The 26,242-nt window shown below is 37.5% G+C and overlaps 5 protein-coding genes across 7 annotated transcripts in view; all 5 read right to left on the reverse strand.

Moving 5' to 3' along the window:
* LOC137393310 (uncharacterized) overlaps nucleotides 1-544 on the reverse strand; it is a 74,580-nt gene extending 74,036 nt beyond the window's left edge. Inside the window, exon 1 of the mRNA XM_068079802.1 lies at nucleotides 358-544. Within this exon, the coding sequence (XP_067935903.1) occupies nucleotides 358-540 (183 nt within the window). The 5' untranslated portion in view covers nucleotides 541-544. The remainder of the gene's footprint in view (nucleotides 1-357) is intronic.
* Nucleotides 545-2,464: 1,920 nt separating this feature from the next.
* Nucleotides 2,465-3,214, reverse strand: LOC137394141 (protein FAM200C-like). Its single transcript, XM_068080860.1, has one exon. The coding sequence runs from the start codon at nucleotides 3,212-3,214 to the stop codon at nucleotides 2,465-2,467; it is 750 nt and encodes a 249-aa protein (XP_067936961.1).
* Nucleotides 3,215-3,450: 236 nt separating this feature from the next.
* LOC137394142 (axoneme-associated protein mst101(1)-like) lies at nucleotides 3,451-12,632 on the reverse strand. The gene is made up of 5 exons (XM_068080861.1): nucleotides 11,888-12,632; nucleotides 11,611-11,800; nucleotides 11,113-11,515; nucleotides 10,974-11,026; nucleotides 3,451-3,643 (listed from the first exon to the last, which is right to left on the reverse strand). Exons 1-5 carry the CDS (start codon nucleotides 12,630-12,632, stop codon nucleotides 3,451-3,453), a joined length of 1,584 nt encoding a protein of 527 aa, XP_067936962.1.
* An 11-nt stretch (nucleotides 12,633-12,643) lies between these two features.
* Nucleotides 12,644-14,700, reverse strand: LOC137394143 (axoneme-associated protein mst101(1)-like). Its single transcript, XM_068080862.1, has 2 exons — nucleotides 14,599-14,700; nucleotides 12,644-13,189 (listed from the first exon to the last, which is right to left on the reverse strand). Exons 1-2 carry the CDS (start codon nucleotides 14,698-14,700, stop codon nucleotides 12,644-12,646), a joined length of 648 nt encoding a protein of 215 aa, XP_067936963.1.
* Nucleotides 14,701-20,570: 5,870 nt separating this feature from the next.
* LOC137393309 (ectonucleoside triphosphate diphosphohydrolase 3-like) overlaps nucleotides 20,571-26,242 on the reverse strand; it is a 129,671-nt gene continuing 123,999 nt past the window's right edge. For all 3 annotated transcript variants that reach the window (XM_068079801.1, XM_068079799.1, XM_068079800.1), the window contains 2 exons: nucleotides 24,520-24,645; nucleotides 20,571-21,783 (listed from right to left, as the gene is read on the reverse strand). In XM_068079801.1, the coding sequence (XP_067935902.1) occupies nucleotides 21,559-21,783; nucleotides 24,520-24,645 (351 nt within the window). In that variant the 3' untranslated portion in view covers nucleotides 20,571-21,558. The remainder of the gene's footprint in view (nucleotides 21,784-24,519; nucleotides 24,646-26,242) is intronic.

Below are 26,242 nucleotides of genomic sequence, written 5' to 3' on the forward strand. Positions count from 1 at the left end.
ACGCGGGCTGCTAGGGGACAATATTATCTTATTGTTACTGCGTTCAGAGAAGAGGAGATGTTATAATAATAGTGGGCTCGCTAACATTCGAGAGCCGGTTCGCAGCTTCGCTGGGGGTCCCCGGTTCCAGAGCTGGCTTAGAGAACATGCTGACTTATTCTGGTTATTATATTATTCTGCTACTTATCAATTAATAAAGCTAATCATCATTACACAAACAACAGATGTAACAGTAATTATATTCATTTATTTAAATTATAGAAATTTTATTGTAGCCTAACGACTGATCATTGAAAAATAAGTTTAAAATTCAAGGGTAGGCAAAAAGGTGCGTGAGCAATCAGATAACTTACTGACCTTTGTTGTGATGGGCATATGAAATGTGACAGTTGAGCCAAAGGGTTTTATACGAATTAAAGTCCAAGTAAACCAAACAACAGTTACAATAAACAATAGTACTAACAGAAGCCGCAGAAACCTTTTATTATTCCGAAAAAATGTCATTGTACTGCCCGTAAATTCACAGCTACTTGGCGTCATTCAAATACTTTCCAAAACTACATCAATCGGATTCGCTGCACTTAGCAATATGCAATTAGCCGAAGATCCAGAATTCATTGGCTCAAGCCCATTGAACTAAAAAAAAACTCGAACGACAATCACGTGACTTTTACGTTGATAATAATACGTAACGTGTGCGCCGTATTGGAGAGCTAATCGAATGCTAGTTCTGTTTGTAAACAAACGGCGGAAAATGACAGAAATGTACATGTTGAATAGTTATTTTCCAGCTGAGTGTTAATGAAAACTACTCCTACACAACGTTTAGAGTGCCATGATAGAATAAAACCTATTTATAACATATGGAGTGGGATACATCAAATGATAAATAAATGTAAAATAGATTTTCGTGGACAATGTTATTCATACAAACTGTTGTATTACAAATGCATAAACCCAGCAAATGATATATTCAGGCAAATATCAACTGTTCCATTATATTAAAATTTATATTACATCTGCATAAATGCATATGGAAAAACTTAGCACATGAAGTATTTCGATAAAAACAACATAGGTATGCTGCCAAAACAGAAACTGTTTTCAAGATTTAGGTGATAATAGCTTATGAATGTATGATATGTATATTTCAGTATCTGTAAAAGATGGAATGAACTCTTGCAAGAACTAAACGGAAATTAAAAACAGTTGTAATAGAGGATAATCAAAATAATGCAAACAAGGAAATGCAGGAATTAGTGTAATCAGATGATTAAACTTATACATACAAGTTACAGAAACTGTGTAAAAGGAGATTTGTATAGCACTGGGTATTGAGCCAAGGTGCATCAGAGTTTCTTAGAACTAAATCAGATTAGGAATAACAACACAACAACAGCTGCAGATGAATATTACAGTGATTACATTGTTACTGGCCTTTAAAAAGTACTACTTTAGTATTGTATGCCACAAAGATGCACCTTGCAGTTTGAGTGTCGGTATTTAGCATAATGATGCTGTCGGAGATCATGAAACGTCTGAATAAGGTTTTTAATCAATGACGCAGTAGTTGGATATGCCATCTGCCGTATCCGTAGGGTGTTTCCCAAAGCATAACAAATCACTAGATCTTACACTACTGATAAAATACACCACACAATGGAGTGGGTTTAGCTTTGTATTAATACGAAAGTATTGATCTGCAACTAGCAAGATCCTGATGACACTGTCTGATGGACGCACCAATCCTCCATTGTTTTGTAGCTCGAGTAAAGTATAGAGATGTTGGTACTGGATACTTGACTTAGTGGTCACCAGCGACTGACGGCCAGTGTCACGACAGTACTTTAGTTAGCTTTTGCACAATGTAGCCAGCTATATAGACTATACTGTTACCTATAACAGAAATTCGACATCTGAAATCATTGAGTTCCACAAACTGATCAACTTCTGGAGTAGCCTGTATGATGAGAATTTCATTTTGAGCAGTAACATTACCTGTCTTACTAGCATCTGATTTTGCACCTCATTTGCTGATAAGTTTGCGAAAGGTAGCATTAAACTGAGTAACAGTAGGATTATTATACCAGCCACCTAAACCAAACCATCAATTATAACAATTACATAAAATCAACAAAAATGAATGTCTTCTTCACATAAACATAGTACCCTTAAAATACAACAATGCAAATAATAAAATAGGCGAAAATAAAACAGCTCAAAATGCTACGATATCGCTATGTGAAATGAAAATGTGGCAATTTTCACTGGAAGTCATTCACACCCATCTTAGGCGTAAAGCTTAAAGGTTGACTTACAACAAAATTCACATTACAGTTATTTGGTATCAAAAGATTCACCATGTTTTAATCTGTTGTGTTGTAGGCAGGGTTGTTAAAAATCGATGAGTTTTTTTTAAATAAAAAAAATTGATGATTTTTTTATTTAAGATTTATTTATTTATTTAGGAGCTGACCAGAATTTTGATGTTAGGAGTTGTTGTAGATACGGCACACCGTAGGTCAGCTTCTACTTCCAGATGGTTTCTAGATTTGCTCTTTATGGTTAGCATTGCTGAAAATGCTGACTCGCAAAGACATGTGGAAGCAAATGGTATGAGCATCTTGAAAGCGGCCAGGCTTATGTTGGGATACAATCTTTGGGCCTGAACCCAAAAGTGCTCTATTGATAGCTCCTTGAAGTCATCTTTTAAGGCAGAGTTGTTTGTCAGCTCCAAAAACTCCTCCTGAAGCAGTTCTGGATTCTCGTGGAAATTGCGCCTGAAAGGGTCTCGGGTCAGGCTCATCAATTGCTCTGTCCTAGGATCTAACTTTGGAAAATATTTCTCAAACTTTGCTATTAAGCTGTTCAAGTGATGCTTTATGTCGGTTAGCAAAGAAGCGGAAGGAGCTTTTTTGTCAACTAATGAATGCAGAACTGGAAATGAAACTCCTACATTCCCAGTAGCCAGTCTTTCCACCCAGAGTTTGAGCTTGTCCTTGAATGTATTGGTACCATCAGTTACATTCAACACATTTCTGTCTCTACCTTGCATCTTTGTGTTCACTTCATTGATTGAACCAAATATGTCAACCAGGTAAGCAAGACACTGATGGAAGCCTTCCACCTGCATTGAAGCCAGTTGTTTGGGTTTGTTATGAGTTTTCAAAAACTCATTGACCTCTGCTCGTAGATTGAAGAAACGCAGAAGCATGTTACCCTTTGATAACCATCGAACTTCGGTGTGGAACAATAGTGATGAGTGCATAGCATTCATATCTTTGCATAACTTGTGGAAGAGAAGTGTTTGCAATCCAGAGCCTCTGATAAAGTTTACTACTGTAATCGCTGAAGAAAGGTGTTTCTGCAATTCTTTGGGAAGAGTTTTTGCTGCTAGCTCTTGTCTATGAATGAAGCAATGGTTACTCACCACTAAAGGATTCTTTTCTCTTACCAACTGTGCAAATCCAATCCAGCATGACAGCCAAGCATGGCTAGAGCACCATCAGTACAAACTCCAGTTAGTTTGCCCCAGTCCAGATGTTCTTTGCTGAAGAAGTCGGAAACCAGGTTCATAACATCAGCAGCTGTGGCGGTCTCTGTTAGAGGACTGCAGAACAGAAGTTCTTCCTCAATTGTCTCTCTGTGTACATAGCGTGCAAACACCATCAGCTGTGAAATGCTAGCAACATCAGTGGACTCATCAAGTTGAATGGTGAACATGGGAGATGACTTAATCTTTTCAATTACTTGCCTCTTTATGTCCGCAGACAATCATCGGTCCTCGATTTCACTGTGCTGTCTGAGAGGGATAAATCAGCTATTTTTTGAGTGGCTGAGTTTCTGGGAATAATCTTAGTACACTCTAGCAGACAAGGTTTAACTAATGTTTCACCAATGGTGTGTGGCTTCTTATCTCTGGCGATATGGTAAGACAGAGCAAAGGATGCCTCGGTAATGGCCTACGCCTGGACATGAAAGCTACCAGTGGAATCCAGTTTAGCCTGCTTGAGTTCTCTCTCTTTAACTTCAAAGAACGCCTTTGATTTATCCATGTGTTCTGCATGTTTAGTTCTTAAGTGTTGCTTAAGTTGATGTGGTTTCATGGAGTCGTTAGCGAGCACGGTCATGCACAAAACACATTGTGGTACTTTGATGCCACTTTTAATCATACAAGTGAATCCATAGTTAAGGTAAGAATTATCATATGTTCATCTTTTTGTCTTTGACATTTCTAACACCTACAATATGGGATATGCAATCAAAATATTTGAATACGTTCAATATCTACATGAGCAAAACATCATACATATATTAGGCTACAGAGTAAATTATCAAAATGTTATACATTTATGCAAACCAAATCGGTAACTAAACAATTAATATTGCAGGTATGTATATGCATGTAGTGTAGCAATCCTTACCTTTTCTACAGTTTTAGATCTTGGCTTTGTTGAAACTACTAAAATTCACTCACTCCTCGCTGCCCTTTGTATAAGAAGAGTTGGTGCTACGGAAATCCCCTTTGGCAACCTGCCAAATTCTCCCCCTAAAATCCCAAAATTGTCCCCTGGGGGTATTCCCCCTGATTAAGAACCACTGGCTCAGAAGGAAGTCATGGATCCACATAATTATTTGTTGACTGATGTCAGGTATTTTGGCTAGTTTACGCATGAGTAGTTCGTGTGGCACCTTATCAAAGGCTTTAGTAAAATATAGAATTAGTGTATGGACAGTACTCCCTTCATCTACATTTTTTACTATCTCGTGAAAAGTTCCACATAATTGCGTTTCACACAGCAAACCCTTTCGGAATCCATGCTGTCGATTATGTAGCACTTTATCCAGAACTTAGAAGATATTTAGGTGATGAAGCATGATGTGCTCGAGCAGTTTACATGCTATGCTTGTGAGGGAAATAGGCCTGTAATTGTTGGATTGATCTGATGATTTGTGAAAAGGGGTGACATTAGCAAGCTTTCAAACAGATGGCAGTTTAACAGTGGATGCAGTTTAGCAGCACTTTTGAAATATGACAGTCAGACACTTGGCAGTCATGATTGATGGGATAAGGATTTACTCTTCACGGATTTCATCTGGACCAGGTGCCTTACCACTTTTTAGTCAATGAAGAAGTTTGATAACACCCTCAGTTGCTACCTCTAAAGGATTTTGTGAACATGTGCTATAGTTTTCATCTTCATGCAAAGTATGCTGTTTGCAGAATTGATTACTGAAGAAGCTGCTTAGAATATTTGCACATTTGCTGGGGTCTTCAGTGTGAGAGTTTTGCACAGTTAACAGTTTCATTGGTGGTTTCGTAACACCTTGTAATTGTTTCAGATGACGATAAAATGGTTTGCTGTTACCAGTTTCCAGTGGCTTACATACTTTATTAGTTACATAGTCATGCTCAATAGTTCGGAGTTCATGTTTACGCTGCCGCCTCTCTTGTTTGTACTTATGTAAGTAGAAGCGGTCATTGGCGCATTTGTAGTTGTTATAAGTTTTACGATGTTTCGCTACCAGCTTATTGGCACGTTTATTAAACCAGTAAGGTTGATTAGGTGGCTTCGGCTTTAATTTGCGGGTTGGTACTGCTATCTCTACTGCGTTTTTTTAACTCTGTTGAGAAGAGAGTTCACATTTCGTTGATATCCTTCATTTCTGGAAGTGCGAGTTGAGTAGGCCATAGCACATTTTGAAACATTTCAACATCTGCTTTATAGTACATCTTTGAGGACGTGAGGTGGAAGTAGGCATTTGATGTTAGTATCTGATTTCAATGTCAATAACAGAGTGATCGCTTATACCAGAATTTGTAACTGATGTTGATAGGTTAGTAGCGCTACTTGTACAAACAAGGTCCAAGGTATTCCCTTTTATATGAGTAGGCACGGTTATCATCTGAGAGAGGTTGCTTTCAGACAGGAAGTATTTAAAATCGTTGTGAATAGTTTTATAAGCGGCCTCAGGTTTTATCATGATATTTTCCCAGTCAAAGCCCGGAAAGTTCATATCTCTACTTATGATGATGAGATCTCGCGGGTAATGTTCAATAACACTTTGGTAGAGTTGTATAAAATTAGTGATGTCAACAGTTTGGTTAGGTCGGTAGTAACAGCAGATAATAATATTCTCGTTGAGGCGTACGAAGAGAACTTCTGTTTCCCAATTATCTAGTTGAATTTCCCTAGATTGTAGCAGATTACTAACTCCTCTAAGGACACCGTGCATGTTCCGGTCTCTGCGGTAGAATACTATATCATTGCAATTTACATTTGATTTGCTGTTCACACTATCATCTATATGAGTTTTTGTTAAACAGATGATATTGTAATCATGAGTTAAAGTCGTGAGTTCATTTGATTTACCTTTAGCTGAACGGCGGTTAGTGTAAAATAGTTTTAAGACCCCACACTCTTGACCCACTGTCCTTGAGGGTCCTTCTTCATGTTTACCCATTCCCCCGATGAGCTTTGAACTTGTATTTTCATGTCTCTTGCGCAATACTTTTCATTATGGTTTGTCAGGTTTAGGTGTTTTGGGGTCTGCTGTAGCTTATACTCCTCATCTCAGACTTTCTTTGATCCATGTTACAGACAGAATATGGGTGTTGTTTTAAACTGCTGGTTCACACGTTTCAAGAACTCCCATTTCGCACTTTTGTCTCCAAATTTTACTTTGATTGGTCTGGACTTGTCAGCTTTGGCACCTAGTCTATAAGTACTAACAAGTACATCTGGGGCATGTATAGAAAATCTACTAGATGCAAAGATCTTCACCTGTTCAATGACTGTTTTTTGGCTTTTTTTCTTCAAGCCATAGAGAATAGCACTTAATTTTTGTGTCTCTGCATCTGCCTGATCAACGGTTTGTTTCAAGAGTACTTTTTGCCGTTTGACATAATTGGTGTTTTCCTCAACAGTCTTGGCAATGGCATCAGTCTTTGATTGTAGCGCTTGACTGTATGATTGTTCATACCAGTCTGATTTGTAGTTTTCTACTTTGGCTGCAAGGTCAGTTATAATTTTGTTGATAACTTCCAACTTCTGAACAGTTGTGGAGGCTTGATTCGAGGTTATGATGATTAGTTTTGGTCTGCAGGTTTTACATACCCATCTTATACCTTTACTTTCTCCAACAGATATAAGATTGGCTTCAGATTTATTTAGGTCTTGACATATGATGTGATACCAGGTCTTACAACAATCACATTGTATCATGAGATGGCATCTCTGTTCGTCTGGTTTTTTAAGCAGGTTGCACAGTTGTTCACTTTTGGTAGCATTATAGCTATTCCTGGTCAGTTATTTAGTTAGTTTTGGTTAGTCTGCTGGCTAATGAACCCAAACACTGGTATGATTGGCTGGATTATTACTTGGAGCTTCACGAGAGAAATTCTATACGTCCATGATGACCGGAACTATGTTACTAATAATTGTCTAATGTCTTACGGTGTTGATTGATTATTGTTTTTTTATAGCAAACACTATTCTTGTTACGACTTCCAAATTTTAGAAAAAAAGATGTTCAAAAATTGAACCAAGAATGTGTGCCTGGCTCCATGTACTGGGCTAAACAATAAGTTTAACAGGTTTCTGAAAGTAAAGGAGCTCCCTTTATTCTGTAACACAAAACTACTATGTATGTTGTACTTACTGCAGTAGTTGGTAACTTACTACTAAACAGTAGTAGGTGTAAAACAATACAAAGTATGTGATAAATATTCAGAATTTTGTTTCAACACATAAAAGCAACATTTTGTAATGCAAAACTATGTGATACCAATGATATACAGCCCCTGGGGGGCTGTATATCATTGGTGATACTCATTAATAACAGTAGGATTACAACAAAACTGAGTATGTAATATATGTTCATTGTCTGTATACAACGCAAAGTAACACTGTATGTGTAATGCAAAGTAATACTTGAAGCAGTTGTCAACTTGTCTGCAACACACAGTATCTGATACCTGTTCACAATAGTTGTGCATGCACAACACAAGAGTATGCCATTACCATTTGCGGTAGATATATGTAGAACACAATGGAAACTTATTATCAGTGGGTATAAAAGACAGAGTATATGTAATATGTTTCAACAAGAAGACAGGCATAAAAGTATAAATCATAAATAATGACAAGAAATCTGACAAATGAAATGAAAACCACTACTGCAAGCACCTGTCCTTGTCAAAATGGTGCTACAGAAATAATCATCAGCTAATTTATTAGTGAAAAGGTGATGATATCTGTTGACTCGAGAGTTATACATCGTCTGTGGTACTACTTGTCGCAAGTACTGCACTGAACCATAGATATGGTATTCGATGATAGTCATTCTCAAGCTGATGCTTGTTGAATGGCCAATGATACACAGTAAACCTACAACAAACCAGGCATAAAATCTTTGAACCACAATCAATAATCTCTCCATCCAGGTGTTTTCAAATGGATGTCATGAGGTATACAACATGCACACAATGGAAAAAAACCGAGCAAAGGCAAACTTGTTAACAGAAATCTAGCCTCTTACAATTAAGAAGTAGTAAGGAAAAATCTTGGAAAATAGCTAGTCCTTTTAATCTCCAGTTGTGTTTTATGAAATGTGCCACCTTGACCGAGGGCTGTGCTTATGTCATCAAAAGTGTGCTGTCATTATTTACTATGATTTATACAACGACGTCTTACCTTGTCACTGATAGTGTGGGCTCTAATCCGTTTGACCTTAGGCCTATGAACCTAAGGTATGGCCTTAGGTACCTATGGCCTAAGGTAATTTATATTTCCTTTAAAATGATAAGTAGCAACTGGCAATCCCTTGAACACAGACCAGAGCTGAAAGATTTGCACATCTTCAGTAAAATCCAATCCAAGATCTTAAAGTTACTATTCATTGGCTCAAACAAACCAACTCTCAATATTTTATTAGACGCAACAACATATGGCATACTATAAATACTAACGCAATAAAAAATTTATTTTTAATTGAAGCATTAAAGTTTCACAATTTATTTAACTTTTTCCCTCTATTTATTTGAAAATTGAACGCTACGGGAGATACCCTAATGATAGACAAACTTCTAGTTTCTACAAGTTCCTTAGGTACTTAGTACTATACCTTAGGTTCATAGGCCTATTCACTCATCGTCCCTTCTTATTACTTTCTTCTTTGCCTGTCAGACAATTTAATTCCATTTGTTGCATTAATTGCCTACGTAATGAACCTTCTCGCAAACCATTAACAGCTATTGCAAGAGCAAATTCTTTCCTTACATCTTCATGACCACCAAAATTGACACTGCTAGTAAGTTTTTCAACCCGAAGCAAACAATCCCTTTCCTTTTCACAAGCTTTTTGGGAAACAGTTTTGAATTTGATCGTTTTAACGTATACCGCTTCATCAGTACCATAAATAGAAACTAAATGAGCCATAGCCTCATCATAAGTAGAATTTTCATCTTGCATACGAAAAGCAACAGAGCTTAAAGCATCTTTAGTCTCTACCATCACTACCTATTGCGTGTAATAACGCAAGAAGTTTTATACGGCCATTAAATTTATAGTTGCCGTTTTCATCCCTACCCAATTTCATACCAACCATCTCTTCGACAATTTGAAAACTATCAAACCATCTTTTCTATGAACCTATTAACATCACCACTATTCAATTTAAAGAGGAAAACTCAATAAAATGTAACGCCATAATTGACGTGCACTACAACACGAACACTACACAAGTGTTAAAAGCACCACCAAACTTCACTGAGCACCACTACACCGTAAACACTAAATTTCACTGAGCATCACAACACTGTAAACACTGTGAACACTGAAAGCTCGGAAACCACATACGAAACACTTACCACGAGGTATAGAACCTGTAAAACACTGAACACAAGTATCACAGTACAAACACGAATCACTTTTAACAAACACACAGCGGCGATCCTGTCGACTGCGCCATGTCAACTATGTTCACTCACCAAATATCTACAAGGGAAAAGCCCCGTCTGCAATTGGTCACATGCTTATATAGCTCTGTAGTCATCAAGGTGGGCCTATAATAAGAGTAAAAAATATGATTGACTCCTATAGGCCCACATATTTGCAGTGCGACCTCTCAATACCGAACTGGCATACATAACCTAAATTCTTGCAATACGAGCGGGTTTGAGGCAGACACACGCATATGCAACAATCCTTCCTTATTGCTTTCTCCTTTGCATGCCGGACTTTCTTCATAATCCCTCATTCTAACTCTGTTGAAAGATTACGTCGGGTTCCTATTGTATAGTTTTCAAATACTCCAACAGTAACTTAAATGGAGGTTCACCACTCAGGCGAACATTTTATATTTTGCGGTTATCAGCAAGTCAATTAAGGAACCGGTGTAACAGGAAATGGGCTTTTTCCAATACAAACTATTCCTCACTATCTCCCCTGCCATTGGCAAATGGCAAATACTGGCAAATTCCATATACATGTAGCTATGCCATCTCAGTTCATTCCAATGAATGAACTGAGAATACTTTTAGGCATTTTAAGTAATTGTAAGCATTTTATAAAGCAATATAAAGTCCTAAAACATTTCAAGCCAAACCTGCCTCACATATTAGTAACAGTGGAAGCCTGCTACATAGTTGTATGGAAACTGCACCATAACAAAATACCAACAGGGAATGGGGCCAGACCTCAAGATATACACGCAATGCGTACAAACAGATTCTGATGCCCGAAACATCAGAAGATACAATAATTAAAAATACACCAACAACCAAATTAGAAACTACAGAGTAAAAAAATTTACCACAGACCATAAGTCGATCAGAAACGGACCAAAAGATATTAGATCTCCTCTAGACAGTACCTATATATGAGGAGTAAGTAACGAGTTCTACCATCAATGTTTAAATCACATACACCAACTGGAGACTTAGCAACCAAGCTACATATATCATCACACACCTGACGTACTTTTTTGACATACGAAAAGACAATGTCCATTCAGGCCCATCTCTCTACAAAAAACGGAATTGAGCCTTAACACTTAACCTACTCCCCATATGCTGCATATCTATAAAGGAGGACAGCTCCAATTACTCACCTCTTTCTCTTCTGACTGCTGAGCCTCTCTTTTTTTTGCCTGCTGAGTCTCCCTTTTTCTTCTGCCTGCTGAGCTTCTCTTTTTCTTCCGCCTGCTGAGGCTCTTTTTCTCTTCTGCATGCTGAGCCTCTCTATTTCTTTTGCCTGTTGAGTCTCTCTTTTTCTTTTGCCTGCTGAATCTCTCTTTCTCTTCTGCCTGCTGAGCCACTCTTTCTCTTCTGCCTGTTGAGTTTCTCTTTCTCTTCCGCCTGCTGAGTCTCTCTTTCTCTTCTGCCTGCTGAGCCTCTTTTTCTATTCTGCCTGCTAAGCATCTCTTTTTCTTTTGCCTCCTGAGCCACTCTTTCTCTTCCGACTGCTGAGTATCTGTTTTTCTTTTGCCTGCTGAGCCTTTCTTTTTCTCTTCTGCCTGATGAGCCTCTCTTTCTCTTCTGCATGCTGAGCCTCTCTTTTTCTTTTGCCTGCTCATTCTCTCTTTTTCTTATGTCTGCTGAGTCTCTTTTTTTTTCTGCTTGCTGAGCCTCTCCTTCTCTTCTGCCTGCTAAGCCTCTCTGTCTCTTCCGCCTGCTGAGTGTCTCTTTCTTTTCCGCCTGCTGAGTCTCTTTCTTCTGCCTGCTGAGCCTCTCTTTTTCTCTTCTGTTTGCTGAGCCTCTCTTTCTCTTCTGCATGCTGAGCCTCTTCTTTTCTTTTGCCTGCTCATTCTCTCTTTTTCTTTTGTCTGCTGAGTCTCTCTTTTTCTTCTGCTTGCTGAGCCTCTCCTTCTCTTCTGTCTGCTGAGCCTCTCTGTCTCTTCCGCCTGCTGAGTGTCTCTTTCTTTTCCGCCTGCTGAGTCTCTTTCTTCTGCCTGCTGAGCCTCTCTTTTTCTCTTCTGCCTGCTGAGCCTCTTTTTCTTTTCTGCATGCTGAGCCTCTTTATTTCTTTTGCCTGCTGAGTCTCTTTTTTTCTTTTGCCTGCTGAATCTCTTTTTCTCTTCTGCCTGCTGAGTCTCTCTTTTTTTTCTGCCTGCTGAGCCTCTCTTTCTCTTCTGCCTGTTGAGCTTCTCTTTCTCTTCCGTCTGCTGAGCCTCTCATTCTCCTCTGCCTGCTGAGACTCTCTTTTTCTTTTGCCTGCTGAGTCTCTCTTTTTCTTCTGCATGCTGAGCCTCTCTTTCTCTTCTGCATGCTTAGCCTCTTCTTTTCTTTTGCCTGCTGAGTCTTTCTTTTTCTTTTGCCTGCTGAGTCTCTGTTTTTCTTCTGCTTGCTTAGCCTCTCTTTCTCTTCTGCATGCTGAGCCTCTCTTTTTCTTCCAACTGCTGAGCCCCTCTTTTTCTTTTGCCTGCTGAGTCTCTCTTTTTCTTCCGTCATTTGAGCCTGTCGTTCTCTTCCGACTGCTGAGTCTCTCTTTTTCTTTTCCCTGCTGAGTCTCTATGTTTCTTCTGCTTGCTGAGCCTCTCTTCCTCTTCCGCCTGCTGAGGGTCTCTTTCTCTTCCGCCTGCTGAGCCTTTCTTTGTCTTGTGCCTACTGAGCCTCTTTTTCTCTTCTGCATGCTGAGCCTCTCTATTTCTTTTGCCTGCTGAGTCTCTCTTTTTTTTGCCTCGTGAGCCTCTCTTTCTCTTCTGCCTGCTGAGCCTCTCTTTTTCTCCTGCCTGTTGAGCCTCTCTTTCTCTTCCGCCTGCTGAGCCTCTCTTTTTCTTCTGCCTGCTGAGCCTTTCTTTTTTTTGCCTGCTGATCCTCTAATTTCTTCCGCCTGCTAAGCTTCTCTTTCTTTTCTGCCTGCTGAGCCTCTCTTTCTCTTCTGCCTGCTGAGTCTCTCTTTTCCTTCTGCCTGCCAGCCTCTCTTTCTCTTCTGCCTGCTGAGCCTCTCTTTTTTTTCTGCCTGCTGAGCCTATCTTTTTCTTTCGTTTTTTGAGCCTGTGTTTCTTTTCCGACTGCTGAGTCTCTCTTTTTCTTTTGCCTGCTGAGTCTTTCTTTTTCTTCTGCCTGCTGAGTGTCTCTTTCTTTTCCGCTTGCTGAGTTTCTCTTTTTCTCTTCTGCCTGCTGAGCCTCTCTTTCTCTTCTGCTTGCTGAGCATATCTTTTTCTTTTGCCTGCTGAGCTTCCTTTTCTTCAGTTACTGAGGCTATTTATATTTCAACTGATGACCCTTTTTATCCATGGACTGTCCCACGGACTCTCGTTTGACTGTCGAGACTCGCATTTGTATTGAACTTAGCAAAATAACATGGAAAACTGTTCAAGTAAGCGTGTAACGATCATTGGCTATTTTAACCTTTTGTCATTAATTTTCTCGTTTTAGACTTTTTTTAGTTCTGTATTTCATTGTTTGATTTATAGAAAAAATAAGTGACTTTTTCTGCTAATTATCAGTATTGCTTACAATAGCTTAACACCTTCACTCGTACCTGAACCAGTAATAATAAAACTAGTTCACACAAGCTAAGCAAAAGTGCACAACATTAACTTACTCAAAATAAAATAAGATGACAAAGCAAATTCAACACTGATGTATATGTTGATTTGGATTCATTGTGTCTAATATAATTCTTTGCTAAACACATACAGTAACATTGAAATGTTCCGCTCTCAGTTTGGTTCGTCTTCCTGTCCTGTTAAGGAGTGTTTGTATCTTTATGTTCTACAAATGTTAATGGTCATTCTCGACTGCCTGTGATGCTTTGGCCACTCTTGATTTATTCAAAGATTATATTTTCCATATATAGTTATGCTGTTTATTAGCGCACCAGCACTGCGTTACCCAGTGCACTGTGTCCAAGTTTATCAGCCCTACATCACTACTGCACACACACACATGAAAAATAAGTGTTTCTCTTCCTCTGTTGCTGATGCTGAGGTAGCAAAGCGAGACAAAACACTGCATCACTATGGCTCAGTTAGCTCACAGATCCTTTAAAAGAATGGCCACATAAAGCAGTTAGCACCTCCATACTACTTGCCGCTTCATGCTATGCCTAGAATCGCTAGTCTGTAACCTCCTAATATAGAGCAGTTTGGCGCTTTGCTAACAGTGCTAACATATTCCTGACAGCGTAAAAGCTTTTTTCAATTCATCATGTAATAGGTCAAATTCTACAGATACACCTTGTAAAGAGAGATGCAAAATTCTTTTATTAGTAGAAGAGTTCCCTAGCCAATTGGTAGATTGATCGAGTGCTAGATAGATGTATATTAACTTTATTTGCACTAAAGCAATGTCATTTGGAGCAAATTAGATCATGAAACAAAAAGCAAAGACAACAAATAGTTAAGTAAATTACGTGTATTGAAAGAAAAAGCTCGTTTGCGTAACTCTGTTCTATACTGTGAATTGATAAGGTGTTGGTGTCTGGTATAAGGTGTTGGTGTCTGGTATAAGGTGTTGATGTCTGGTATAAGGTGTTGATGTCTGATATAAGGTTCTGATATAAGGTGTTGATGTCTGATCTGGTATAAGGTGTAGTAGTTTTTTTGGGGAGAAAAAGGAACGTAATAGATGGCCAGGTAAAGTGGAGATACGATTTGAGTTAGATGAGCGATGATAAGATTTGAGCCACTATCTAAAAACACACTTAGCTCCTCAACATTACGGGTATTTAGGGGCTGGTCGTAACTGTCCATATTAAGTAGTATAATTCTGTAGCATAATTTAGTAGCAGTAGCATAACAGTGGCATAATTTCTGAAAGCGTTCTAATTTGTCTTTATCAGTTTTCGATACAAAGAGATACCAGCTTGGAGCAGCGTAAGACAAAGTGAACAATGTACGATTCTAGTAAAGGAGCGATAGACACCTATCTTTCTGAGCTGAATTAGAGCATGAGTTGATGGTCTAGTTTTTAAGATAATAAAGTGGACATGGCTTAAGAACTGTGAATGATTGTCTATTTGCATGCCCAGATGCTTGACGCTGTCGGTATTTATCATGTTCATGTTGTTTCAGGTCATAAAAGAGCTACATAAAGTTTTCCTGAGGGTAAAATCGATGTCTATGACATTGCAGTATTCAGAGACACAAAGTTCTGTTTACACTTGAGTGGTGCATAATTTACCGCATGCTGTAGCGGATTTTGACAAATACATGATTTTGGTGGTTTTGTCTTGATTGATTCAATTACAAAAGCTCAATATCGTTTAACAGTTTCATGTAAGGTAGTTTCATCAGCATACTTTATATTTTCGACACCAAGCTTGAGGTCATGCACAAAAGCTTTCCATAAGAAAGGACCCAAAATGGTTCTTTTGGAGACTCGGATCGTGCGGTGCTTGCACAATGAGGTACAACCTCCATATTTTATTCCTTGCTTACGGTGTGTGAAGAAGGTTTTTAGAATTTTTACCAAGAATTGTTTGGTATGAAGCGTGATATTCTGCTATTAATAGTTAATGCTATTAATAGTTGCCAGATAATGTTTCAGTAGGTATACTGCAGTAGTGTAGTAGCGTATCGCCTATTGTTAACGGGACAAATCCTCAAAATGTTACTAGTGCTTTAGCATGTCAGAAATTTGCAGTCGCGAGATAGTGGCACATTTAAAACAACTAGTAGACACAAAATTAAAGATTTTGCTATTCATACTGTACTTTATTATTTCTGACAATCTATCATTGATTTAAAAGTCACGAGAGATGTAAAGTCACAGATTTTTATTCACGAATAATCTGCGAATCATTTGACGAATGTCAAATGAGGCTGGTTTCAGATCGAAGAATTACCATGAAAATTGTAATCTATTCGATGAGGAACACTCATTTCAATAAATCAAATATACATTTAGTTATTACGCATTATCCCTTACAAAAGAATCATAGATATTATGTAATATTATATATTATTAAATAACATGTTAATTAATATTGTTGATAATACTGTATTAAACAATATGCTAATTATAATAATATAATAATTTTATAATACATCATGGTCATGGCCATGGTCTTATATTAGGGTAGCAGGGGCACTTTGGTCATAAGGGCACTTTGGGCCACTCATATTTTGAGCATTTTGTATTTGTTAGAGTTATCATCTTTTGAGAGTTTTACAGGAATAAAGGTCATAGATCAGCCATATTGGTTTCTATCAGCTAAAGCCAGTTGGGCTAACACAGGTTAGTTTTGGTATGAAGGTATTCAATAATACTTAATAAAAGACGTTGTTAAGGACCACCTTATTGCAGCTGGTAAACACCACCATGGTATGACCAAAAACAATGCCGAGAATTGGCAAGGTATGGAATCATGCCAAAAAACTGGGCTGCAAATATCCGGCTGTGTAGAATCAAAACCAATGTGTAGGAGAAAACTGGATTAGAAGATTTAAGAAATGACATACTGAATTTACAATTCGTTAGCCGGAAGCGACTAGACTAAGTCGTGGTCCGAGTTTCAAGAAAAAAAGGGTCAATGATATCTGTGACAATCTTGAAGATGTTTAAAGAAAATATGGATTTCGAGCAAAAGACATCTAGAACATGAACGACTTAGCATTGAAAACAGTTCACAAACCATCTAGAATAATTGCTGAAAAATAATCCAGACAAGTAAGGCAAGTTATGTCTGCAGAGCGTGGCATGTGGACAACGATGATTGCAGCGGTCAATGCAGGAGGTGTCTTTATTCCACCAATGATGATTTTCTTTAGGGATAAACACAAACCCTATATGATAGCTGGTGCACCTCCTGGTACACTCAGTCCAACAAATCCTCTGGGTTGGACAAGTGCTGAGATATTTGTTCTGTAGCTGAAACACTATGTTGAAAATTTGCGTGCTATGATCGAAACCCCGTCCTTCTACTCATGGACGACCATGAGAGTCATATGTTCATACCCGCTTTGGATCTGGCGAAAGATAAGATGAGATGTGATGTTACTTACTTTTCCACCTCACTGCTCGCACAAGCTACAACCGATACTATACTAACACTAAACTGATACTATAATGATGCCTGCAGAAGTTGGCATCGAGAACATCTTTGAGATACTTTGAATAGTTACCATATGGCTCAGCTGTTGAGTGTGGCATTTCCAAAAGCATTCACAACAGGGAATACTACGTCTGTATTCAAAAGGCCAGGAATCTCTCCCTTTTACAGAAATGCCTTTTCTGATGATGAATTTCTTGGCTCTTTCGTAACACACCGACCTGACCCTGCTCTCATGCTGCCGCCACATCAACCTGTTGCTTCAACTTCTAGATCAACAGGTGCACCTGAGCAGCCAAATGATCAACCTATTCTCTCAACTTCTGCATCAAAAGATTCATCTGCAATTCTATCTACACCTAATAATTTGGGAAAAGTGGTGTCTGAACTCATCACTCCAAAAGATATCTGACCTCATCCTAAAGGTGGGACATAAAAAAATCTTGGATGATGCAAAAAAAGTTGACATCTATTCCAACAAACACTCCAGTGAAGCAGTGCGTAACTCTCTAAGCGGAAAAATGAGCTAAAGAAAACGAAAGGTAGAAAGATGAGGATTTTATTTTAGACAAGTTTTTCAGAAATTCTTTTTACCTAATAGCTCTACTGTTACTATTTGCTGTTAATATGTAGCTGCACAATGTTTTGTTTCAGATTACCAAGAGGGGCGGGCAATCCCTGAAAAGGAGAACTCAAGTGAAGACAACAATGCAGAAGCTGAACTGGCTAAGCAATCAGAAAATGACAGTGAAGAGCCGGATAATGTTGATGAAGTAAAGCCAGATTCTAGTGACATCACCAGTAGCACTGTAAATATCTCTGATTATGTATTGGTGGCTGTGCACAGAGCCAGATCAAAGAAAAAATACGTTGCAATGGTCGCAGCTAGATCGGAAAATAATGTGGAAGTAGACTTTTTTGTTATTGTATGGATTGGTCAGTTTATAAAGCCTGACACAAAGGAACACTCTATTGTAGACATCAAAGACATTGTATTACTATTGCCTTTTCCCGCCGTCATTGGCGAAATAAAAGGAACTGCGGAAATACTGAGTTTTCCGATTGATCTAGCACAAAATTTTTAAACATTCTTTTTGTATACTAGATAGTGTCAACGGCATCTAATAGCCCTAATTATTAGGCATGGCATCTTACATAACAAGAAATCTATTTCTGTTGAATTTTAAGTATTTGTTTTTATTTCAGATTTAATAAAATCATATGAAAAAACATCAACGATTACCATGTGGCTAAAGTGTCCTGACCCCTGGTTCAAACTGCCTCAACCCCTAGTCCAAACTGCCTCAACCCCTGGTCCAAACTGCCTCAACCCATAGTTCAAACTGCCTCAACCCCTGGTTCAAACTGCCTCAACCCCTGGTTCAAACGGCCTCAACCCCTGGTCCAAACTGCCTCAACCCCTGGTCCAAACTGCCTCAACCCCTGGTCCTTTGGGTAGCTGACATACAGCTTTTTGATGTATTCTTTAACAAAAAGATTGAGCGCTAAGCTAACCAAAAATTGATTGAATGTGGCAAACACATTGATTTTCCAGTGTAAAATATGGCAGGCATCAAAAATATATGGCTGACTCGGCAGCAATACCAGTCAAAAATGGGCCAAAGTGCCCATTTTACCCCTATTATTGTTCTATTGTTCCCTATTATTGTCCCCAATTGTTCTATTATTGGCTAAATGTGAACAGTAGAGTCATTGCGAAGTGCTGGATAGATGTGAACAGTAGACTCATCGTGAAGTACTGGATAGATGTGAACAGTAAACTCATCATAGAGTGCTGAATAGATGTGAACAGTAGACTCATCGTAAAGTGCTGGACAGATGTGATCAGCTGTAGACTCATCCTGAAGTGCTGGACAGATGTGAACAGTAGACTCATCGTAAAGTGCTGGATAGATGTGAACAGTAGACTCATCGTAAAGTGCTGGACAGATGTGAACAGTAGACTCATCGTAAAGTGCTGGATAGATGTAAACAGTAGACTCATCGTAAAGTGCTGGATAGATGTGAACAGTAGACTCATCATGTAATGCTGGATAGATGTGAACAGTAGACTCATAGATTACATACTTTTGTAATCTACTTTTACATATCTATGTTACCTGTTTCAACAGGTTACATAGATACTAAGTGTTGTGTAGACAATGATTTTAAACTAGCGATGCACCTTCCCTGTGTTATATTCCTGCTGGTCACTTACCAGTAAGAAGAATCACGAATGAAAGCCCTCGTCGTGGTCCCGATATATAGTTCGTGAGATCTCCCTTTTACGCCACGTGACATCCTAATCCTGGTTAAGGTTCTAGTGAGTCACTCGTAATCCTGGAACCAATAACGTGCATAGACGCATATATAACACCCTGCACCCAACCAGTCTTTCCAGATTTCTTATGAGTCGCGCTACCAGAGTTGGATGGTTAGTTGGATGGTAGAATTGGATATAGTAAGAGACTATTAGACGGTACTACGCGGAGATGGATAGAACTTAAGTGCAAACACACAAACAACATCAGTTTGGGTTCCCCGGTTTTCAACGAGTAGACTTTAATGTAACCGGAAACACCACTTTTCCAATAGGATCATATTTCTCCATTTTGTCTAGTAGCTAGTTTCCGGTGTGGGTAGCAAATGAAAACTTAACTGATGCAAAGGCCGCGATGAAATAAGTCAACTCGGCGACCTAATTATCGTACACAATTAAAATTGGTAGTCGGTACTAAAGTTTTTACACAGCATTTAGAGGAAACTAATATGACAAGCTTTCAATTTCCTTTATTTGAGGCGTTTGAAACATTCATGATAATGTATCTGTAGCTGGATTTAAAATTTTAATTTGGCCAACATGAGCAAATACAAAACAAACATATGCCAATAGAGCCACGTAGGACTTTTAATGCATTAGCCGACGTGAATATGAGAGATAGAGACAGGTTGTATCACGTGTTACATCATTTTGGGCAAGTCTTGGCAAGTATTTTTGGCTTGAGCCATTTTATCGCGTTCAATTGTTTTCGATTTTAATCTTCAAATATCTTGACAATGAGATTGCCTAACACAACAAACAACATATCAACTGATAGACAAAAAAGGCTTTTTTAAAAGTCAACTAAAATTTGACGCAATTACATTTTTAATGACCTCAATTTCAAAACTTGAATTCGCCTAAAAATTGAATGCTTGTGACTTTGGAGGTGTGGAATTCTTCTGTTTTAAATTGGCAATAAATTATTTACATGCAAGTCAAGCATTTATTCACACTAGTCAAGCAGCATGGAAATATTGTAACGAGAGTTGATGACACCGCAATTTCTCTTGTTTAATGCTATATTTCAAGAACACATAACTTGTACTTTATCTCTTGGATACCAAGCTTGCCATATCTATGTTTCGTGAATTAATCATTATGCTTTGGTGTTAACATTGAAATTTACATTGTACAATTACGACTTGATACACTAATTTAGTGTCCCAAGTCACTTTCAATAAACAACTTTAATGTTCACACAGATGCTATTTTCTTACCAAAATATGCGTGAATATATTATATTTAGATTCAAGTGTGAGTGTGTGTATTTTGTCTCGGTAAGATAAATGAAATGTTTGTATATATGCTCATAAAAACTGATGCTGACTGACAAATACATCAATGAAATGAAAATGTTAAACTATAGAAAATCATAATATGAAAATATTATGATTTTTATGGTTATATGATTATGAAAATATCCATACATTGTTTTGGTTAGCATTGAAACAGCATAAAAGCAATAATTTACTCAGTACAACCATCAGAGGATTACATTGAATTCAATGATATAGAATGTAGGTTGATATAAATCATAACGGTTGGCAGTGGAATTAGGGTAGCGTTAACTGTGCAATGCAGCGAAAAAAATGTCTGGCTTTGCTATTATACTGGTCAGTACTAAATTCAGCTGAAAGCGTTTAACAATATGCACTATGTTGTCTGACACAATAAGGCGGTCTAAAAAACGAATTATTCTTATAATTAACACAAAAACAGCGATACATCAAGGTTAGGTCAAAAAAATTACATCAGCTTGTGTAGTCATCTTTAAAACGAGGAAATCAGCAAATGAAATGGCTTAAGCTCAGAAAATACTCATAGAAATCAGCCAATGAAATGGCTTAAGCTCAGATAATACTCATAGAAAGAATGAAAAATGATAAAATGAAAGGTTGCAAATCCAAGTGAACAGAAAAAAAGCCTTCATAAATCAGAAAACTTCCACAAACATAAATTTGCTGAAATTTTAAGGGTCAATCATAATTTGAATAGAATTTCCAATAAAGTTTATAACAGCAGCAGATATGCTGGGCATTATTTTATTCAATCAAAAAACAGCATTAGCTGGAATAGCACAAAAATTCTGTCCTTAAACATTACAAAAACATTTAGTAAAACACTTGAACACAAACAAGTTTTTGAAGTTTTTAGAGAATATATACATCTATTACAAAAATAATCACCAAACATGAGCTGATTGACAGAAAATATAGCATGACAGTAATGTGCATGTCAGAATGGCTGATTGACCTGCTGAAGCGCTCTATATGTAGCCCTCCTGAATTGGCAAGCGAGTGCAAAAGCTATGATAGCTAGTATGACGAGAACTAACGAGATGATGAGCACAACTATAAATACTGTGAGAGAGATCTCGTAGAGATCAAGTTTTGCATGGGGTATAGCTGAAGTGAGGTTGGCCATGTAACCGAGCGACCAGCCGAGGCTCACACCATTTAGCTGCAACAGAAAAACAAGTCTTTTACTCTTCAGCTTATGCCATCAGTAAACAAGATCTCTAGCACAAAATTGAAAAGTGACCATTGATTTTCTCAATTGTTTTTTAGCTTAATCCTGACAAGGTAGTGGTATTATTTCTTCTGGAGGACTGGCTAGAGTCACATTAGCTGATGATATGGCAAATATGAAACAAATCAAAATATTGTGATATATGAACAATTTAAGTTGTAATAATGTTAATAAAATGTCCTTTGTTTGGATTCTTCATAATTAATCCAACATGATTGATGAACAGCTATAGTTTACTTATAAATAGGTTCACAGATCTAAACCTAATAAAACTTTCAAGATAATCCACTACTTAGTAGCATTCAAGTCCACGTGGGTAAAGTCAATGTGGGTAAAGTCTACGTGGGTAAAGTCTACGTGGGTAAACCGCAAACAAGGGAGAAGAAAGCTAGTAAAAACTAAACTACAGCTCACATGACCTTGAGCCGTGATCTTGAGCTTTTTAGTCTTACAATGACTCAGGCAAATGCACTAGCTTTTTACGTCCGGTATGAAACTTAAACCGATATTTATATATATATATATCGTACATATATATATTTAAATATTATAATATATACAAATATATTTACCATTTCAAAGAAAGCAAACCAAAGCTGAGGTTTGTCATAGGCAAATATATAAAAAAGTTATTCCAGTTTGTAGAAGTCTGGTGCCACACCTTTGCCCAGTGATGGTTGGTCATAACAAATGCAAATGTGCAGAACAGGGGATACAAATTGAAATACAGCGAAGTCCTTGTTATTTTCAGTCAATATACAGTGTGGGCTGCGGAGAACAACTACTTCACAGTACAGTACGAAAGGTCGGAACAGTTGGTAGTGTGTCTGAGGGCCTGGCTGCTAAGCTGAATACAACCACATGAGTGTCTGCAACTATATAAGTACATGTCTGTAACTATATAAATATGTGAGTGTCTGTAACTATATAACTACATGAGTGTCTGTAACTATATAATTACGTGAGTGTCTGTAACTATATAAATACGTGAGTGTCTGTAACTATATAAATACGTGAGTGTCTGTAACTATATAACCACATGAGTGTCTGTAACTATATAACTACGTGAGTGTCTGTAACTATATAACTACGTGAGTGTCTGTAACTATATAACTACGTGAGTGTCTGTAACTATATAACTATGTGAGTGTCTGTAACTATATAACTACGTGAGTGTCTGTAACTATATAACTACGTGAGTGTCTGTAACTATATAACTACGTAAGTGTCTGTAACTATATAACTATGTGAGTGTCTGTAACTATATAACTACGTGAGTGTCTGTAACTATATAACTACGTGAGTGTCTGTAACTATAAAACTACGTGAGTGTCTGTAACTATATAAATACGTAAGTGTCTGTAACTATATAACTACGTGAGTGTCTGTAACTATATAACTACGTGAGTGTCTGTAACTATATAACTATGTGAGTGTCTGTAACTATATAACTACATGAGTGTCTGTAACTATATAACTATGTGAGTGTCTGTAACTATATAAATACGTGAGTGTCTGTAACTATATAACTACGTAAGTGTCTGTAACTATATAACTACGTGAGTGTCTGTAACTATATAACTACGTGAGTGTCTGTAACTATATAACTACGTAAGTGTCTGTAACTATATAACCACGTGAGTGTCTGTAACTATATAACTACGTGAGTGTCTGTAACTATATAACTACGTAAGTGTCTGTAACTATATAACTACGTAAGTGTTTGTAACTATATAACTACGTGAGTGTCTGTAACTATATAACTATGTGAGTGTCTGTAACTATATAACTACGTGAGTGTCTGTAACTATATAACTACGTAAGTGTCTGTAACTATATAACTACGTGAGTGTCTGTAACTATATAACTACGTGAGTGTCTGTAACTATATAACTACGTGAGTGTCTGTAACTATATAACTACGTGAGTGTCTGTAACCATATAACTACGTGAGTGTCTGTAACTATATAACTACGTGAGTGTCTGTAACTATATAACTACGTGAGTGTCTGTAACTATATAACTACGTGAGTGTCTGTAACTATATAACTACGTGAGTGTCTGTAACTATATAACTACGTGAGTGTCTGTAACTATATAACTACGTGAGTGTCTGTAACTATATAACTACGTGAGTGTCTGTAACTATATAACTACGTAAGTGTCTGTAACTATATAACTACGTAAGTGTTTGTAACTATATAACTACGTGAGTGTCTGTAACTATATAACCACTTGAGTGTCTGTAACTATATAAATACATGAGTGTCTGTAACTATATAACCACGTGAGTGTCTGTAACTATATACATACATGAGTGTCTGTAACTATATAAATACATGAGTGTCTGTAACTATAAAACTACGTGAGTGTCTGTAACTATATAAATACATGAGTGTCTTTAACTATAAAACTACGTGAGTGTCTGTAACTATATAAATACATGAGTGTCTGTAACTATATATCTACAAGAGTGCCTATAACTAGATAACTACGTGAGTGTCTGTAACTATATAACTACGTGAGTGTCTGTAACTATATAACTAAATTGGTGGTATGGTGTTATCAGCACATTAAACTAGGTATATGCAATGATGACATAAGACAGACAGCGGTATGATGATAGAAAGGATAACTTGACAAGCACTGTGTTATTACTCAACTAACTTTATTAGAGAACAAGATGTTAGCCCATTGATCCTCCTCTATCTTGTATGCCTTGCTTAGGAGGTAGTGAATATAGTGAGTATTTATACAGATGGTTGTTGGATCGTATATGTCTATCTGCATTATCTGCAATGTTAAAAGATAAACAGAGATGCCAACTTTTTTAGTAAAAGCAACTATAACTGACACTGGGATACTAAGTGGTGTCAAGTAGATAGCAAAACCATATGAATCACCACTATGCCTGTAAATAATTATGTTACAGATCTCAATGCGCCATGGCAACTAAATATCTTTGTTTAAATAACTGCAGCTGTTGTGTGGCATACAATGTCTAAAACTTTGAAAGCAATGTAATGCTGATTTTGAGGTCGACTTTGAGGTTGATTTTGAAGGTTGATTTGCAACAAAATTCACATTACAGTTATTTGGTATTAAAAGATTCACCATGTCTTACTCCGCTGCGTTGTAGGTGCAAAATAAGAGGAAATGTGATTAGAAGCTCTTGAAAGCTCAAAAACGAACGGTTGATCGCAGCCATCACAAAATCACCGTAGGTCGGAATCAGTTTATTTTTCTGACGTAGCCAATACATTTGGTTATTGTTTTGTCACGTGATGTTCTCACATAAATTGAAAGGTTAATAAAAAGCTCAATATAAAACCTCTCGTAGCACTAGTTTATGACAAACCATTCGGGTTTTACCGAAGACCCCGTATTAAATATAGATGTTCGCGACTTGACAGTTGTTTCGGCTTGGTCTAATCGTCTAATCGTAATTTGATCAAGTGAACCATACTTTCGAAAAATTTCTGCAGCATTTTTCGATTATCACAAGTGACCAACAGACTCGTCACGTTTATCAGACAACGATATGTACTCCTTTGAGGTTGAAAAATTAAACAAATTCTTACGGCATAGGTTATAGGATATCAGTGCTGAAAGTGACAGCATTACAATGCCAATAAAATAGACGCGTAAGAACAATAAACATGGTTTAATTGTATGCATGGAGTATATTTTTGAAAATATTTCGACGAATGAGGTTGCGTGAAAGTGTAAACAGAAGCCATCTTGTACAACTACATTTGAGCCGTTTTGGAAAGAGAATCCAAACCACGGCGGTCTTGTGTGGCTGCGATTAACTGTTCGTTTTTGAGCTTTTAAGAGCTTGTAATCACATTTCCACATATTTTGCACCTACAACACAGCAGAGTAAGACATGGTGAACCATTTGATGTCAAATAACTGTAATGTGAATTTTGTTGCAAGTCAACCTTTAACTATTCAGTTCAGGCAATTGGTGCAACACATTGGAGGAATCTTTTTTGTATTATTGCCAGATATGAGATAGATATGAAGTCAACCAACTCATGTACAGCTGCTATTGGTACTTGAGCTATAAAGCTCTACAGCATTATCAAAAGTTCTGGAAAGATCTTAATACATGAGTGGGAAAGCATGTAATTATATTTTTACACTTTATTATACTCGGGTGTGCCCTCGGGTTATGATGACCCTGTTATTCGATTTTTCTGCTTTACGATGTGGAACTTGATGTTTTTTCGCCCTTGCAATACTACATTTTTTCGCAATACGTACTGTATAAACAAAGATTCCTTTTGCAATTCAAATTTAGCAATTAGTGTGCTGATTATGTCGAAATACTGAAGATGCCTATATGCTACTCGCTGAAATCCCTCCCACAACACATGAAAGAGCA

Source organism: Watersipora subatra, chromosome 4 (assembly GCF_963576615.1).
Source record: "Watersipora subatra chromosome 4, tzWatSuba1.1, whole genome shotgun sequence".
NCBI classification, from domain to species: domain Eukaryota; kingdom Metazoa; phylum Bryozoa; class Gymnolaemata; order Cheilostomatida; family Watersiporidae; genus Watersipora; species Watersipora subatra.

Coding starts and splice junctions, on each gene's coding strand:
- LOC137394142 (XM_068080861.1), bottom strand. CDS start 12,632: ATGCAGAAGAGAAAAAGAGGCTCAGTAGGCACAAGACAAAGAAAGGCT. Junction 11,027..11,112: donor AGCAGTCAGAAGAGAAAGAG/GTGAGTAATTGG, acceptor CGTTTTTTGTAG/AGAGATGGGCCTGAATGGAC. Junction 3,644..10,973: donor ATGTCAAAAAAGTACGTCAG/GTGTGTGATGAT, acceptor CTATGTACACAG/AGAGACAATTGAGGAAGAAC.
- LOC137394143 (XM_068080862.1), bottom strand. CDS start 14,700: ATGGACAGTTACGACCAGCCCCTAAATACCCGTAATGTTGAGGAGCTA. Junction 13,190..14,598: donor TCGCTCATCTAACTCAAATC/GTATCTCCACTT, acceptor CAGTAACTGAAG/AAAAGGAAGCTCAGCAGGCA.
- LOC137394141 (XM_068080860.1), bottom strand. CDS start 3,214: ATGCTTCTGCGTTTCTTCAATCTACGAGCAGAGGTCAATGAGTTTTTG.